This window comes from Peromyscus eremicus, chromosome 2 (genome assembly GCF_949786415.1).
Source record: "Peromyscus eremicus chromosome 2, PerEre_H2_v1, whole genome shotgun sequence".
NCBI classification, from domain to species: Eukaryota; Metazoa; Chordata; class Mammalia; order Rodentia; family Cricetidae; genus Peromyscus; species Peromyscus eremicus.
The window spans coordinates 114864390-114877634 of NC_081417.1; the positions used below are offsets into that span (position 1 = coordinate 114864390).

The 13245-nt window shown below is 42.5% G+C and overlaps 1 protein-coding gene across 1 annotated transcript in view; it reads left to right on the top strand.

Moving 5' to 3' along the window:
• Ube2u (ubiquitin conjugating enzyme E2 U) overlaps positions 1–13245 on the top strand; it is a 57626-nt gene that overhangs the window by 16293 nt on the left and 28088 nt on the right. The window contains exon 6 of the mRNA XM_059254574.1: positions 7237–7285. Within this exon, the coding sequence (XP_059110557.1) occupies positions 7237–7285 (49 nt within the window). The remainder of the gene's footprint in view (positions 1–7236; positions 7286–13245) is intronic.

Below are 13245 nucleotides of genomic sequence, written 5' to 3' on the forward strand. Positions count from 1 at the left end.
TTTTTTTATATCATATATCTTTTCAAAACTTGGTTTTGAAATTAATTGCTACGGGATATAGTTTTTCCACACAAGTCCACACAGAAGTACCCTGTCTAATACAGAGTGAGTAAGCTTTCTGCCACTTCTTCCTTCTGGTGTATGTGTTCAAAAACATTCTGTTCAATTTATACTTAGGAAAGATCAGAAGCATTTGATTATCCAGTCTAAGCTCCCAGTTAATTCACTGATTTATTTAAATAGTTATAACATAGAGTAACTTTAAAGAAAATTTTCTCTGCACAGAAAGCTGATGAAGTTTCATAGAATTGTGAGCCCCTATTTTTATTTTTTGGATACATGCGTCGGAAGGCATGTGGGGTGGGGGTGGGGGTGGTGTGGAAATTCTCCTTCCCCTGGAAAATGTATTTTCTAGACACCAGGGGAAAGGAAATTTAGTCCGGTGACACTGCTCCCTTGTCACATAACAGAAACTTCAGAAGCATCCCTGAGACCCAGCGACTGTAGCTTTCCCTCACGCATCCTGTCACTTAGGGCGGGGATGCAGGAAGGGAAGCTGAAATGGTCCTCAGGAAGGGAAGCTGAAATGGTCCTCAGCGTGCATCTCCTCGACGAGACTGCCCACTGCATAGCTTCTTTGCCTCCTTGTGTTTGAGCGGCTCACACAGGCCAGGAACATTTTAGCGAAGTGTCTAAGTTGTTAGTTTTAACTGAAATCTTAGGTTTATATTTTCGTCAATGAAACACATTCATAGCTTTGAAAGACAAAAAGTAGAACTCAGTTTTGAATTTCAAGACCTTATAAGCCTGAAGCAGTCATCCTTGAGTGCTGCCCCCTGGAGGCAGCAACGCTCAGCGTGCTTAGCTGTTTCTTCTGGCATAGGCAGCCACATTCCAGATCAGCTTCCCTGCTGGCTATTTCTGAGATTTTCGGTTATTAGTTGTTATTTATAGACTTTATCTTACGAAACACAAAGATTGACCCCTTATGTTTCTATTCACATCTACATTTCTTCCACCTCATAGATTTGGTTATAGCAATATGTATGTTTTTAAAATTTCTTAATACTTTGTAATTACTTTGTAAGTGCTTTTAAATTACTTTAAAATGCTTTGTAAATATTTCTCACAATTCAAACATGATTATCTTTCTTTTCTTGTCCCAAATGGCCTGACTTTTTTTTTTCTTTCCCTTGTGTAGTTGGAGTTTTCTCCAGTCCTGCCTGGCCCGTGGTCAAGACAAATCTCTCTCACCCACTGGTCCTGCAGCCACTCAGACCCAAATAAACACACACAGGCTAATATTATTTAAAACTGCTCAGCCATTAGCTCAGGCCTACCACTGACTAGCTCTTACACTTAAACTTAGCCCATTTCTGTTAATTTATATGTTGCCATGTGTGCCATGGCTTTACCTCTGTGCCTGTTACATGTTGCTCCCTGGACAGCAGACTGGTGTCTCCTGACTCAGCCTTCTTGTACCCAGAATTCTTTTCTCTCCTTGTCCTGCCTGTACTATACTTCCTGCCTGGCTACTGGCCAATCAGTGTTTTGTTTATCAATCAATCAGAGCAACACATTCACAGCATACAGAACATCCCACAGCACCCTTGCTTTTGTAAAACCCCTATCTATTCTTCTGCTAAACTTCCTGGTCAAACTACGAAACAGCTCCTAGTTATATGATCAATAGTCCTCCCTTATTTTTGTTCCTGTTGTTTATTTCTTAGGTTAGTGTACAAAATAATGTGTTTGGTTTCATCAAGGTGTCCTCATACATAAGCATCCTTAACTCTTTTTTTCAACTGTTCTCCTCTCACACTGCTCTCCCTATCTCCTGCATTTCTCTTACATGCATTACATTGCCCTCTCTATTCCCCCACCTCCTTGAGGAGCATTTTCTCTTTGTCTTGTGATCTGACTTCTAAGTGTGGCTTGTTTGACTTAACACAATAATTTTCCATTGTACCCATTTTCTTTTACAGACATAAAAATCCATTGTATATGTAAACCACATTTTCTTTGTCTGTTCATCTGTTGATGGACATCTCAACTGGTCCATTTCTTGACTACTATCAATAGCATAGCTATAAACATAATTATGTCAGTAATTCTGAGGTATGTTGACTAAGAGCCTTGAGAAATGTATTCAGCATTTTGGTGAGTCTCCATACTAATTTCTATAATGGTTATATAAATTTATATTCCTGCTGGTGATGAATGAATAAGGATTCCTCTTCTCCAACATCCACACCAGCATATATTCTCATCTGTCCCCTTGATAGCCATTCTAACTCGGGTGAAATGGAATCTAAGAGCAATTTGAATTTACAGTCCCCTGAAAGCTAAGAATGTTGAACATCTTTTCAAATATCACTTGGGTTTCTTCTTTTCAGGTGTCCGTTCAGTTCCTTAGCTACTCCTTGATTGGATAAGCCGCTTTGGGTTGTTTAATTTTCACAGTTCTTTATGAATTCTATGTATTAACCCCTTGTCTGCGGTGCACAGGCTTTCTCTTCACTCCAGTGATTGTTTATTGTGATGTGCAGAAGCTCCTTAACTTCATATAATCTCCTTTGTCAATTTTGGGGATCATTTTCTGTACTATTCTACATTATTGTATTGTACAGAATAGGATTCTGTACAAACCTTGCCCATGCATGTATTTTGAAGTGTTTTACCTGTTTTTCTCTAGCACTTTCAAGGTTTCACGTCTTACATTGAGGTCTTTAATCCGTTTTGATTAATTTTTTTTGCAGGGTAAGAAATGTGGATCTACTTTCATTCTTCTGCATATAGAAATCCAGTTTATCCAGCACTGTTTGATTAAAGGGCTCTTCTTTTCTTCAATGTATGGATTTTTTTCTTTTTTTTAAGATTTATTTATTTAGTATACAGAAGAGGGCACCAGCTCTCATTACAGATGGTTGTGAGCCACCATGTGGTTGCTGGGAATTGAACTCAGGACCTCTGGAAGAACAATCAGTACTCTTAACCTCTGAGCCATCTCTCCAGCCCCCCAATGTATGTTTTTGATGGCCTTTAAAAAAACCAACAACAACTATTTGGTATCTGTTGCAGTAGAGGGTTCTTTCTGGGTCCTCTGCTCTACTACATTGCTCTACATGTCTGTTTTTGTGTCAGTGTGTGGTTTGAAAGAAAATGGCCACCAAAGGGAGTTGCACTATTAGTAGGTGTGGCCTTGTTGAAGGAAGTGCGTCACTATGGAGGCAGCTTTGAGGTTTCTTTTGCTCAAGCTTCCCTCAGTGTGGCTTTCAGTCAACTTCCTGTTACCTGCCTATCAAGGATTTAAGGACTCCCAGCTCCATCATCACGTCTACCTGCATGTAGTCTGCTCCCCACCATGATGATAATGAACTGACCCTCTGAAACTGAGCCCTCTCAATTAAATGTTTTCCTTATAAGAGTTGCCGTGGTCATGGTGTCTCTTCACAGCAATAGAAACCCTAACTAAGACACAGTGCCATGTTATTTTGTTACTATGGCTCTGTAATGTATTTTAAGATCAGAAAAATCCTTTCTGCAAAGGATTGCTTTATCTATTCAGGGCCCTTGTGTTTCCATGTGACTTTTAGGAGTGGTTTTTCTAGTTCTGTGAAGAATGTCATTAGAATTTTGGTAGGAATTACCACGAATCTGTAGATTATTTTTATATTAATTAAGCCTATCTGTGATCGTTGGAGATCTTTCCATATTCCTGTGTTTCCTTCAGTTTTTTCTTTGGTGTCTTAAAGTTTTTATTGTGGAGGGCTCTCATCTCTTTGGTTAGGCTTTTCCCTAGTAATTTTTTGAAGCTATCGTGAATGCAATTTTTTTTTCCAATTTCTTTCTCAGCAAATTCACTGTATATACAAAGGTTACAACTGTATTTGCATGTGAACTTCCCCTCATACACAGGCCCACGTGTTTGGACACTTGGTCCCCACCTGGTGGCGCCCCCACCTGGTGGCGCTTACTGGGAAGGTGATAGGGTCTTTCAGAGCTACAGCCTTGCTGGAGGAAGGACATCACTGGGGTGAGCTTTGGAATTACATTGCCGGCCCCCATTTCCTGTTCTCTGCTTGCTGAGTGTTGATGCCAAGTACTGAGCCAGCTTCCTGCTCCTGTTGCCCTGTCTTCCCGCATAGAAAGACTGTTCTGGAACAGTAAGACAAAGTAAGCCCTCTCCCCATTAAACTGCCCCCCGGGGTATTTTGTCACAGCAACAGAAAGGATGCTAATCTACTAATCTACTAATGCAGTTATTAGTTTTCTAGTTGATTTGGCATCCTGCCACTTGGTTCAAAGTGTCTGTCTGCTCTAAGAGTTTTCTGATGGGGTATATGTTGTCTTAAATAAAGATTCAGGTTGTCTGAAAATAGAGATGATGTGACTGCTTCCCTTTGTATTTCCATTCCTTTCTTTCTTTTTAATGTTTTTTCATTTTATGTGTATTTAGGTGTTTTACCAACATGTATATCTGTGCACGGTGTGCATGCAGTGCCCAAGAGGCCAGAAGAGGGTATCAGATCCCCTAGAACTGGAGGTAAAGGTGATTGTGAACCACCATGTGGGTGCTAGGAATTGAACCTCGGTCCTCTAGTAGAGCAGCCAGTGCTCTTAACCTATAAGCCAACTCTTCAGCCTCCTTTTATTTTTGTTGTCTTATTACTCAAAGAAGACTTTGAGCACTCTGTTGAATAAAAATGTATAGACTGAGCACCCTTGTCTCCTTCCAAGTTTTAAAGAAATATTCTCTGTTTTTCCTGTTTAGTTTCATATTGGCTATAGGTTTTTCATATAACCTTTATTATGCCAAGATACATATGTTGTCTTCTTGCTCTCTCTCTCTCTCTCTCTCTCTCTCTCTCTCTCTCTCTCTCTGTGTCTCTCTCTGTGTCCTTATGTCTCTGTCTCTCTCTGTCTCTGTCTCTGTCTCTCTCTGTCTTTGTCTCTCTCTCTGTCTTTGTCTCTCTCTCTGTCTCTCTATCTCTGTGTCTCTCTGTCTGTCTCTGTCTCTCTCTGTCTGTCTCTCTGTCTCTGTCTCTCTCTCTCTGTCTCTCTCTCTGTTTCTCTCTCTCTCCTCTCTCTGTCTCATGGCTGTTGTATCAACATGTGAACTCCCAGCTACTGCTCACCTCTCTGTTGCCATGGCCCCCAACATGATGGTTATAGACTCGAATCCTCTGTAACTGTGAGCTTATAGAAGGAATTAAATGCTTCCTTCTATAAGATGTCTCGCTTGTGGTGTCTTATTACAGCAATAGGAAAGTAATAAGATACAGTTAAGGAGCAAATGATTGGGAAAAAAAAAAGAAAAAATGATTTCCCAATAGGGAAAACGTTCAAAAAACTTAATTAGATAAACATAAGGAGAATAATAAGTAAAACCACCAGTATTTAAGAGAAAACATGTCAACAAGGCAGAGTCAAAGTCCTGCTGAGTGTCAGCGGTGAAAGAGGAAATACAGCAGGAAAAATAGGAGAAAAAGTACTCGGTAACAGAACAAATAAACAGAATTAGAAAAATATATGAAGGAAGAAACAAATAAAAGATATAATAGATTAAAACTCCTGCTAAAAATGTTGTAAGTCAAAAGGAGTATCACACTAAAAAGAACAGAGCAGAGCTACGGGGTGGAAGCAGCCAATTACTGGGTCCTGATCATCTAGAGCGAGTGCTGGTCAGCTGATCTTGTGGGCTGTGTCTCCCTTTGGTGTGTGCTGTTGTTTCTGAGTCTGTACTGGACAAACAAGGGATATCCATCAAAGTGGTCTCCACAGCAGCCGTTTTCCTTCAGACACCTCAGCTGGGTTTGCATCCTTTGGGCTAGGCAGGGTCTTTCACCTTCCCAAGACTCCCCAGACCTTCCTCTGGGGAACGTTTTAGCTGAAGGGTCTCTCCCCTGTATGTTGGGAGTGTAGGAAGTAACAACAACCCTAAGATGTGAACAGGCAAAGGACCTGCCTTTGAACTGTCAACCCTCCCTGAGTATTGATGACTGCTGGGGCCAGCTGCTGTGGACTTCAGTCCTCAGGCTCTGCAGCGGTAAATGACAACCTGTGATTCCAGAATTTGACCCCCTTCTGACCTCAGGCTCAAAGCCATCAAACTCCAAGGACTTCTTAGTTGATGACCTGGGTTCCTGGACTCCAAACATAGGGCTGGCTCTCCTCCTCCTCCTCCTCCACTTCCCAGCCTGAGCTAGCCTCCTGCTGCCTGCACTTTTCAACCCTCAGAGTGTGGCCCTCCTGCTCTCCACTGCCCCTCTGTGCCTCCCCTCACCCAGGGGCTTGACAGTTGTCTTTCTAACCTGTGGGCATCCCCTAATCTCTGGCCCTCAGGGTAGCTCAGTGGTTAACAATAGAAGGGCCCAGCTGCTGAGTGACAGAATGGAATCTCTCCTCCACTGACTCTATTCCAAGGAATCACTGTCTCGCCAACATCTGTGACTAGATTTGAGGCTTGTGGGAACCATGGGCTTGTTTGGAAGGTAGGTCTGCCTGTCTGTTCCTGCCTTCTGAGTCCCCTCCCCCACCAGGGATCCATGCCAATGCAGCTGTAGCGTGTTCTACTTGTCTCTGGGTGTCATGGTGTGGCTTTCTTTCCCCCCACCCCCACCCCCTGATCTTTCCCAGTACCCTTCACTTCCTTCAGGAATTTCTGAAGCTTTTATCTCTGTTTCTCTCATTGGGATGAAGTCTGTTTTCTTTTTGCTTCATCTGAACATCTCTTTCACAGTCCCTCAGAGGAGGAGTCTTGACTTCTTCCTGCTTTCTGTCCTCCACACTCCTGTGCCGTTCAGCTCTGAGTCTCCATGACTGTTTCCCAGAGGGTAAGCATCCTCCCTCTTTTCTGGGGAGGGAATCCCTGTGGTTCTCTGGGGTGAGGAAGGTAAGTGCAGGTCTGTGCTCTGGCCACTCCTCTCAGAGTTACCTGGCACTTCTGGCCCCTGAGTTCTTTCTGGAATACAGCTTGCTGTCTACTGGCCTTTCCTCATTGCTAGGTTAGGTTTCAGATTTCCGGGACCTGCCAACACAGTTACCATTTGACATCTGCTTTCCATCTTGAAATTTTTTCTTGTCATTTTTCTTTGACTTCTTCGATGTTTTGTGCTATACTTTTTTTTTTTTATCCCTTCACTGTGATTTTATTGAGATTTTGGAAAGAACGTACACAGCACCACATGTTCCAGCTCCAAGTCACCAGAACCCTGTTCTGTTTTCTCTTTGCAGAAGGAGAGGGCAGCCTAGGGTTATATGTAAAGCCACAGAAGAGTTTCAGGTAAGTTTCTCTTGATCAACGTCTCTGTCAATTTTCAGCCAAAACCAATATGAAATGATACTGACTTTACGATTTCCAATGAAAACATTAAAAAAGATTTATATTTATTTTATTTATGTGTATGTGGGTGTCTGTGGAGGAGAAAAGAGAACACTGGTTCCCTGAAGCTGTATCTTTGTGTGATTGTGAGCCTCCTGATATGGGTGCTGGGAACTGAATCGCCATTCTCTGGAAGAGCAGCAAGTGCTCTTAACTGCTGAGCCATCTCTCCAGCCTCGAGTTTTATGTCATTTAATTTAGAGAGGGAATTATTTGTTTCTCTTATAATAAATATTTTTAGGAAGAATGTGGGAAATTATTGGGTTTTTTTATATTGAATCTACCTTTGATGTATCTATAATGAACTGATCTATTTTGTTTTTTGTTTTTTTAATGGAAGAGAGTGCTACCAATGGAATAAGCATAAGCCATTGTAGATCACACCACTCCAAGCATATTAGGAGAAGATACGGTTAACCTTATCTCAGAGACCTGAGTATCTGTCCTTTCTCTCTTCTTTCTTTCTTTCTTTCTTTCTTCCTTCCTTTCTTTCTTTCTTTCCTTTTTTTTAAACGGGTTTTATATTTTGATTTTTGTGTGTATGAGAGATGAGGTACACAGGAGCACAGTGCTCCTTCTGATGGGGAATTCCAAGGGATTGTGAGCTTTGCAGAGATTTCATGTTGGGAATCAAACTGGACCTCTGGGAGAGCAGCAATCCCCTTGAGCTCTGAGCCATCTCTTCAGCCCCCGCTGTAAGTTTTAAGAGACAGCCTGGCAGTGTGGCATTACTTTGTCTTTGAGCATCTGAGCAAGGTGCAGTCTACAGAGCCTCCCAATTTGTACATACTTGATAAAAGTATGCCAGCCTTTGCTTTCTTGCCCTCTAAACTTAAAGCCAATTAGCCAGTATTGAAGTCATGCTTGATTTAGCCCAGGTTTCCTTGACTGCCATGGCATAAGGTAAGCAAACTTTGGCCACTTAAGTGGCTTCTGTTTATGACACAGTCCTAAAAATGTGCAGAAAGATCGTGCACAGTCCAGTGAATGAGCCACTTGGCTGGGGTTCAGTGAAGGTGCTGCTGTCCACTCAGCCTGCCATCTAGAGCACATTCCCTATCTTGATCATACTCTGATCAGCACTATACACACACTGTCTCATCATCTAGGAACCATGGGTATCCTGGAACAGCAATGTTCTTGCTGCTTGTGGTTGAACTATTTGTGGTATCCTTCACACAGTGCCAACATTAACCAACAAGTCCAAAGGACCTGATCAGAAGATTGTCTCTGGTTTGGTTTCAGCAATTCCTCTGAACCCAGACAAGACTAAATAACCCTGAATCAGGTCTGGTTTAATCAAGCTCACTTTGTGCAACCCTGAATTCTCTAGAGAAGTCTTCAGGTAAGACAGGGCTAGAGAGTCAGGACTTCAGGAACGCTCCATGGTTCTAGGATATATCTTGATGAGATTGGTTGTGTGGGTTCCCATGTTTTCCCCTGATATGCGTCTTCTGATGTACAGCTCAACTGTGTCTTCTCTCTTTGGGTCACTCATGCTTTATTGTTTATTGTTTCATGTTTATTGGTGTTTGTGTTTATGTGTTCATGTGGTGTGTGAGAGAGAAAGAAAAAGAGAGAGATGGAGAGAGGGGAGAGAGATAGGTCTCTCTTGTTTCTGCTGCTGAATGGTGTACTCAGGAAAGCTGGCCTTTGAGCCTGTCTGCTTCTCATCTGTCTTTAAGAGTCCTGGGGTTACAGATGCATGCTGCCACATCAGCCTTTTTTAGCAGAGTTCCCAGGGATTGGACTCAGGTCCTCTGAGTCACCTTGCTGGACCCTACTTTTTATTTTATTTTATTTTTTTGTTTTGGTTTTGGTTTTGGTTTTTCGAGACAGGGTTTCTCCGTGAAGCTTTGCGCCTTTCCTGGAACTCACTTGGTAGCCCAGGCTGGCCTTGAACTCACAGAGATCCACCTGGCTCTGCCTCCTGAGTGCTGGGATTAAAGGCGTGCGCCACCACCACCCGGCGTGTGACCCTACTTTTTAAATAACGTATCACAATGAGGTCTTGCAGAGATTATTCAAAGAGAAATACTGCTCTTAGCAATGTGACATCTAACTCATCTGTTTGGAGCTTTGCAATAACTTCATGAGCAAGAAGAAAAGATCTACGTATAGAAATGTGTTCCAGAAGTGTGGCCTCTGAATACAAAAGACCAAACAAAACTCAAGCAGAATCTGATCAGCTGTGCAGAACATAGGCAAGGAAGCAGGGGGGTTCTGTTGATGTTGGACTAGGGGGTTCTGTTAATGTTGGACTAGGGGTTCTGTTGATGTTGGACTAGGGGGTTCTGTTGATGTTGGACTAGGGGGTTCTGTTGATGTTGGACTAGGGGTTCTGTTGATGTTAGACTAGGGAGTTCTGCTGATGTTGACTAGGGGTTCTGTGGATATTGAACTAGGGGGTTCTGTTGATGTTGAACTAGAAGGTTCTGTTGATGTTGAACTAGGGGTTTCTGTGGATGTTGACTAGGGGGGTTCTGTGGATGTTGAACTAGGGGGTTCTGTTGATGTTGAACTAGGGGTTTCTGTGGATGTTGAACCAGGGGATTCTGTGGATGTTGAACCTGTGCAATCAGTTTGGATTTTTGCATGTTGGCTAGAATGCCATTCACCAGTTGTAGCATAATATTTTCCATGGAAGGGCAGGCACTTTATTCGTGTCTTTAAAATTAATTCACTGAACACACTATCCTGTAGCAGACACTATACCCCAGTGTTGGGAATACATCCCTTTAATGTGTGATCCCTAAACTCATGAGCCTTGTATTCTAGAATACAGAGCTCTCTGCAGGAAAGACAGCAGGGACAAGGACAGTGTAGAAAACATATTCTACCAGGTGCCCAAGGCCACAGGGCAAATACTAGTAGTATAGCTAAGAAGGAATTTGAGGAATGCTAAGGTCAGAATGAGTTCTATTTGAATGAGTCACTTTGAGCAGAACACACACACACACACACACACACACACACACACACACACACACAGCCTTCTTTTCTTTTTAAGCTTTTTTAAAAGTCTGTACTTTTTTGTTTTTAAAACCAAGACATGATCTCAGTATTCACATTTTGCAGGTGCAGCCTGGTGTTTTATTGAGCTGTGACCATTTATTGTTGAGTTGCATCAACACAATATAATAACCACAAAGGCAGATGTAAGCCCAAGATGCCCAGGCAATGTTGAGAAGAAATAGCTTCCTTGACAGGACATGGAAAGGAACATGTAGAGGCCTGCTCTCAAGAGGAGCCCAGCTTGGAGGTCATTTCTAAAGGCAGGCCAGGAACTCCCCTGTGGACTAGGAAGCAGGGCTTTCTTTGCAGAGGGTGATGTAGAAAAGCATGTGTCCCACAAACTGCTAAACACAATAGTCCTGCTTATCCATAGGCAGTGAGCACATTCCAAGACCCCCCAGTGGAGGCCAAAATCACAGACAGTACCAAACTCTGTGTATGTGTGTATGTGTGTGTGTGTGTGTGTGTGTGTGTGTGTGTGTGTGTGCATCTCCACCTATACATCTGTATTAGTCACTTGTCTTGTTGCTATAACAAAATACCCCCACAAAAACAGCTTAAGGAAGGAAGGGTTTTTCCGGCTCCCAGTTGGAGGGAGGGAAGTCATGGTGGCAGCTGGTCACATTGCAGCCAAGAAGAAGAGAGCAATACATGGTGCTGCTTGGCTGTCCTTTTCCTTTTCAAAGATGTTTTGGGACATGGGGCTAGAGAGATGGCTCAGCAGTTTAGAGCACTTGCTGCTCTTACAGAAGATTTGGGTACCATTCCCAGCATGTACCAGGACTAATCACAGGTAACTGAAACTGCAGAGAGCAAACCTATGGGTAAGGGGCAGACTACTGCAAATTATTTTTTCCCAGATGACATGACTATGTCCACAGTTAAATCCAAGCAAGTAGAGAAATCTTGAAAATCAATGAATATAGCAAAGACTCTAGGGACAAGAGGAATATTTAAATAAACTATATTTAAATAAATAAATAAATTTAAATAAACACAACTGTCCAAATAGGAAAAAAAATCTGCCTTTGAAACCACTTACCACCTTCTTATCTCAGCCTCCACAATGCTGAGGTAATAGAGGTGTGCCACCAGCAAGAAAATTTTTACATGTCATTGTAATAGTATCACAATGTAACAAAAGATATATAAGACACCTATACTGAAATCCACAAAATATTTCTAAGATAAAAGGACATAAGGAGGAGAAACATCCACTACTTATCTCTTTAAGGGCTTATATATATATACTTATATACATATCTTGATTGTTCCCAAAGTATTTACTCCTACTTAAGTTGAGTTTCTTCGCCCAGAACCTTAGAAGCTGCTTCTAACACTTGCCTAGGAGTGTAAAAGGATGACAATAACAAGGCAGGTCAAGATAAGAAAAGTGACTGACCTGAGATATCAACATGTGCCATACTAGAATGTTGCAATGAGCCTTGCTCTGATTCAATCCTGTATGTGTATGCATGAGTGCACACATTGGGGTGAGAGTGTGTGAGTGTGTGTGCATGTGCACATGCATGCATGCATGCATGCATGAATGTAACCATGTGCACTCATGTGGTGGCCAAGGGAAGACATTGGGTGGATTGAACATTAGATGGATCACTCCATCCCTCTCTGTCTTATTAACTCGAGACAGGGTCCCTCACTGAACCTGGAACTTGCCACTTTTGACTAGCCTGGCTGGCCAGCAAGCCCTAGCTATTGTACTGTCTTGCACCTGCAGCCATGTTGGGAATACAGATGCAAACATCTGGTCCAACTTTTATTGGGGTTCCGGGAACCGAACTCGGGTCCTCACGTGTGCCAAACGTCCTTACCCATAGAGCCATCTCCCCAGTCCTGGTTTAATCTTTGTAATCCCTGTTTCTATCCCTGAAATAAATGCTCTGATCAGAGAGCTGAGCTGTCAATCTTGCTCTCATTTAGAGCTGGCTCTCCCCATGATGGGGTAAGAGCATAAGAGGTACTGAAGAGGCGAAACCCCAGGTGCCCCCTATGACAGCCTTCATATACAATTACTTGGCTGGACCCAGACTTTGATGAACAAGAGTGTGGTATGATAAGAAGAGGGGAGAGCTATAACTAGAAATTTGCACAGAAACAGAAGTACAATATTATAGGATATTTGAGATTTACAGGAAATCCCAAGAGATGGTGGAGAGGAATGAGGGACCGGAAGAAGGAAGGGCATGCATGGCTAGCTGATGAAGAACCTTGAGTTTCACTTGAAAGTGTTGAGACTTCATCCTCTAGAATTAGATGACAAATATCACTTCCCATAGAGGCATCACCCTCCCTGGCATAAAGAGTGGAGGGCAGAAAAGCAGCTAGGAGGCTGTCTAGAGTGAGCTGTGAGAACTGATGAGATACTTTGGGAAGGCAATTGAGGAGGCCAGTGACTCTGAGTGCTGACGAGGTGCTAAACTTGGCTCTTTTCAGGCATGATTTCACTGAATACTTATGACAACCCCTGGAGAAAAGTTCCTTTTCTTTTAGCGATGAGGAAACAAGTGTGGAAAGGTTACATCACTTACCCCGTCACATGGCCAATAAGTAATGGAGCCAGAGGGTTGGTTCACCCCACTAATTCCAGACCCTGTAGTCTTAACCATGGTGCTAAGAACTAGTGGATGGTATAGGAGATGTTTCCAACCAGCCAAAGTTCAAGCTGTGTGTTGCTTCTATAAAACAGCATCACTGTTATTTTCTCCATCCAGGCAGTGAGCTTGCCTTTTCCCCTTGCTGGAAAATTCCAGAAAAAAAATTTTTTTCATAAGTTTTAAATTGCTCACAGTTTAAGCAGCAGGATGAATCTTGTGCTATTCCTCTCT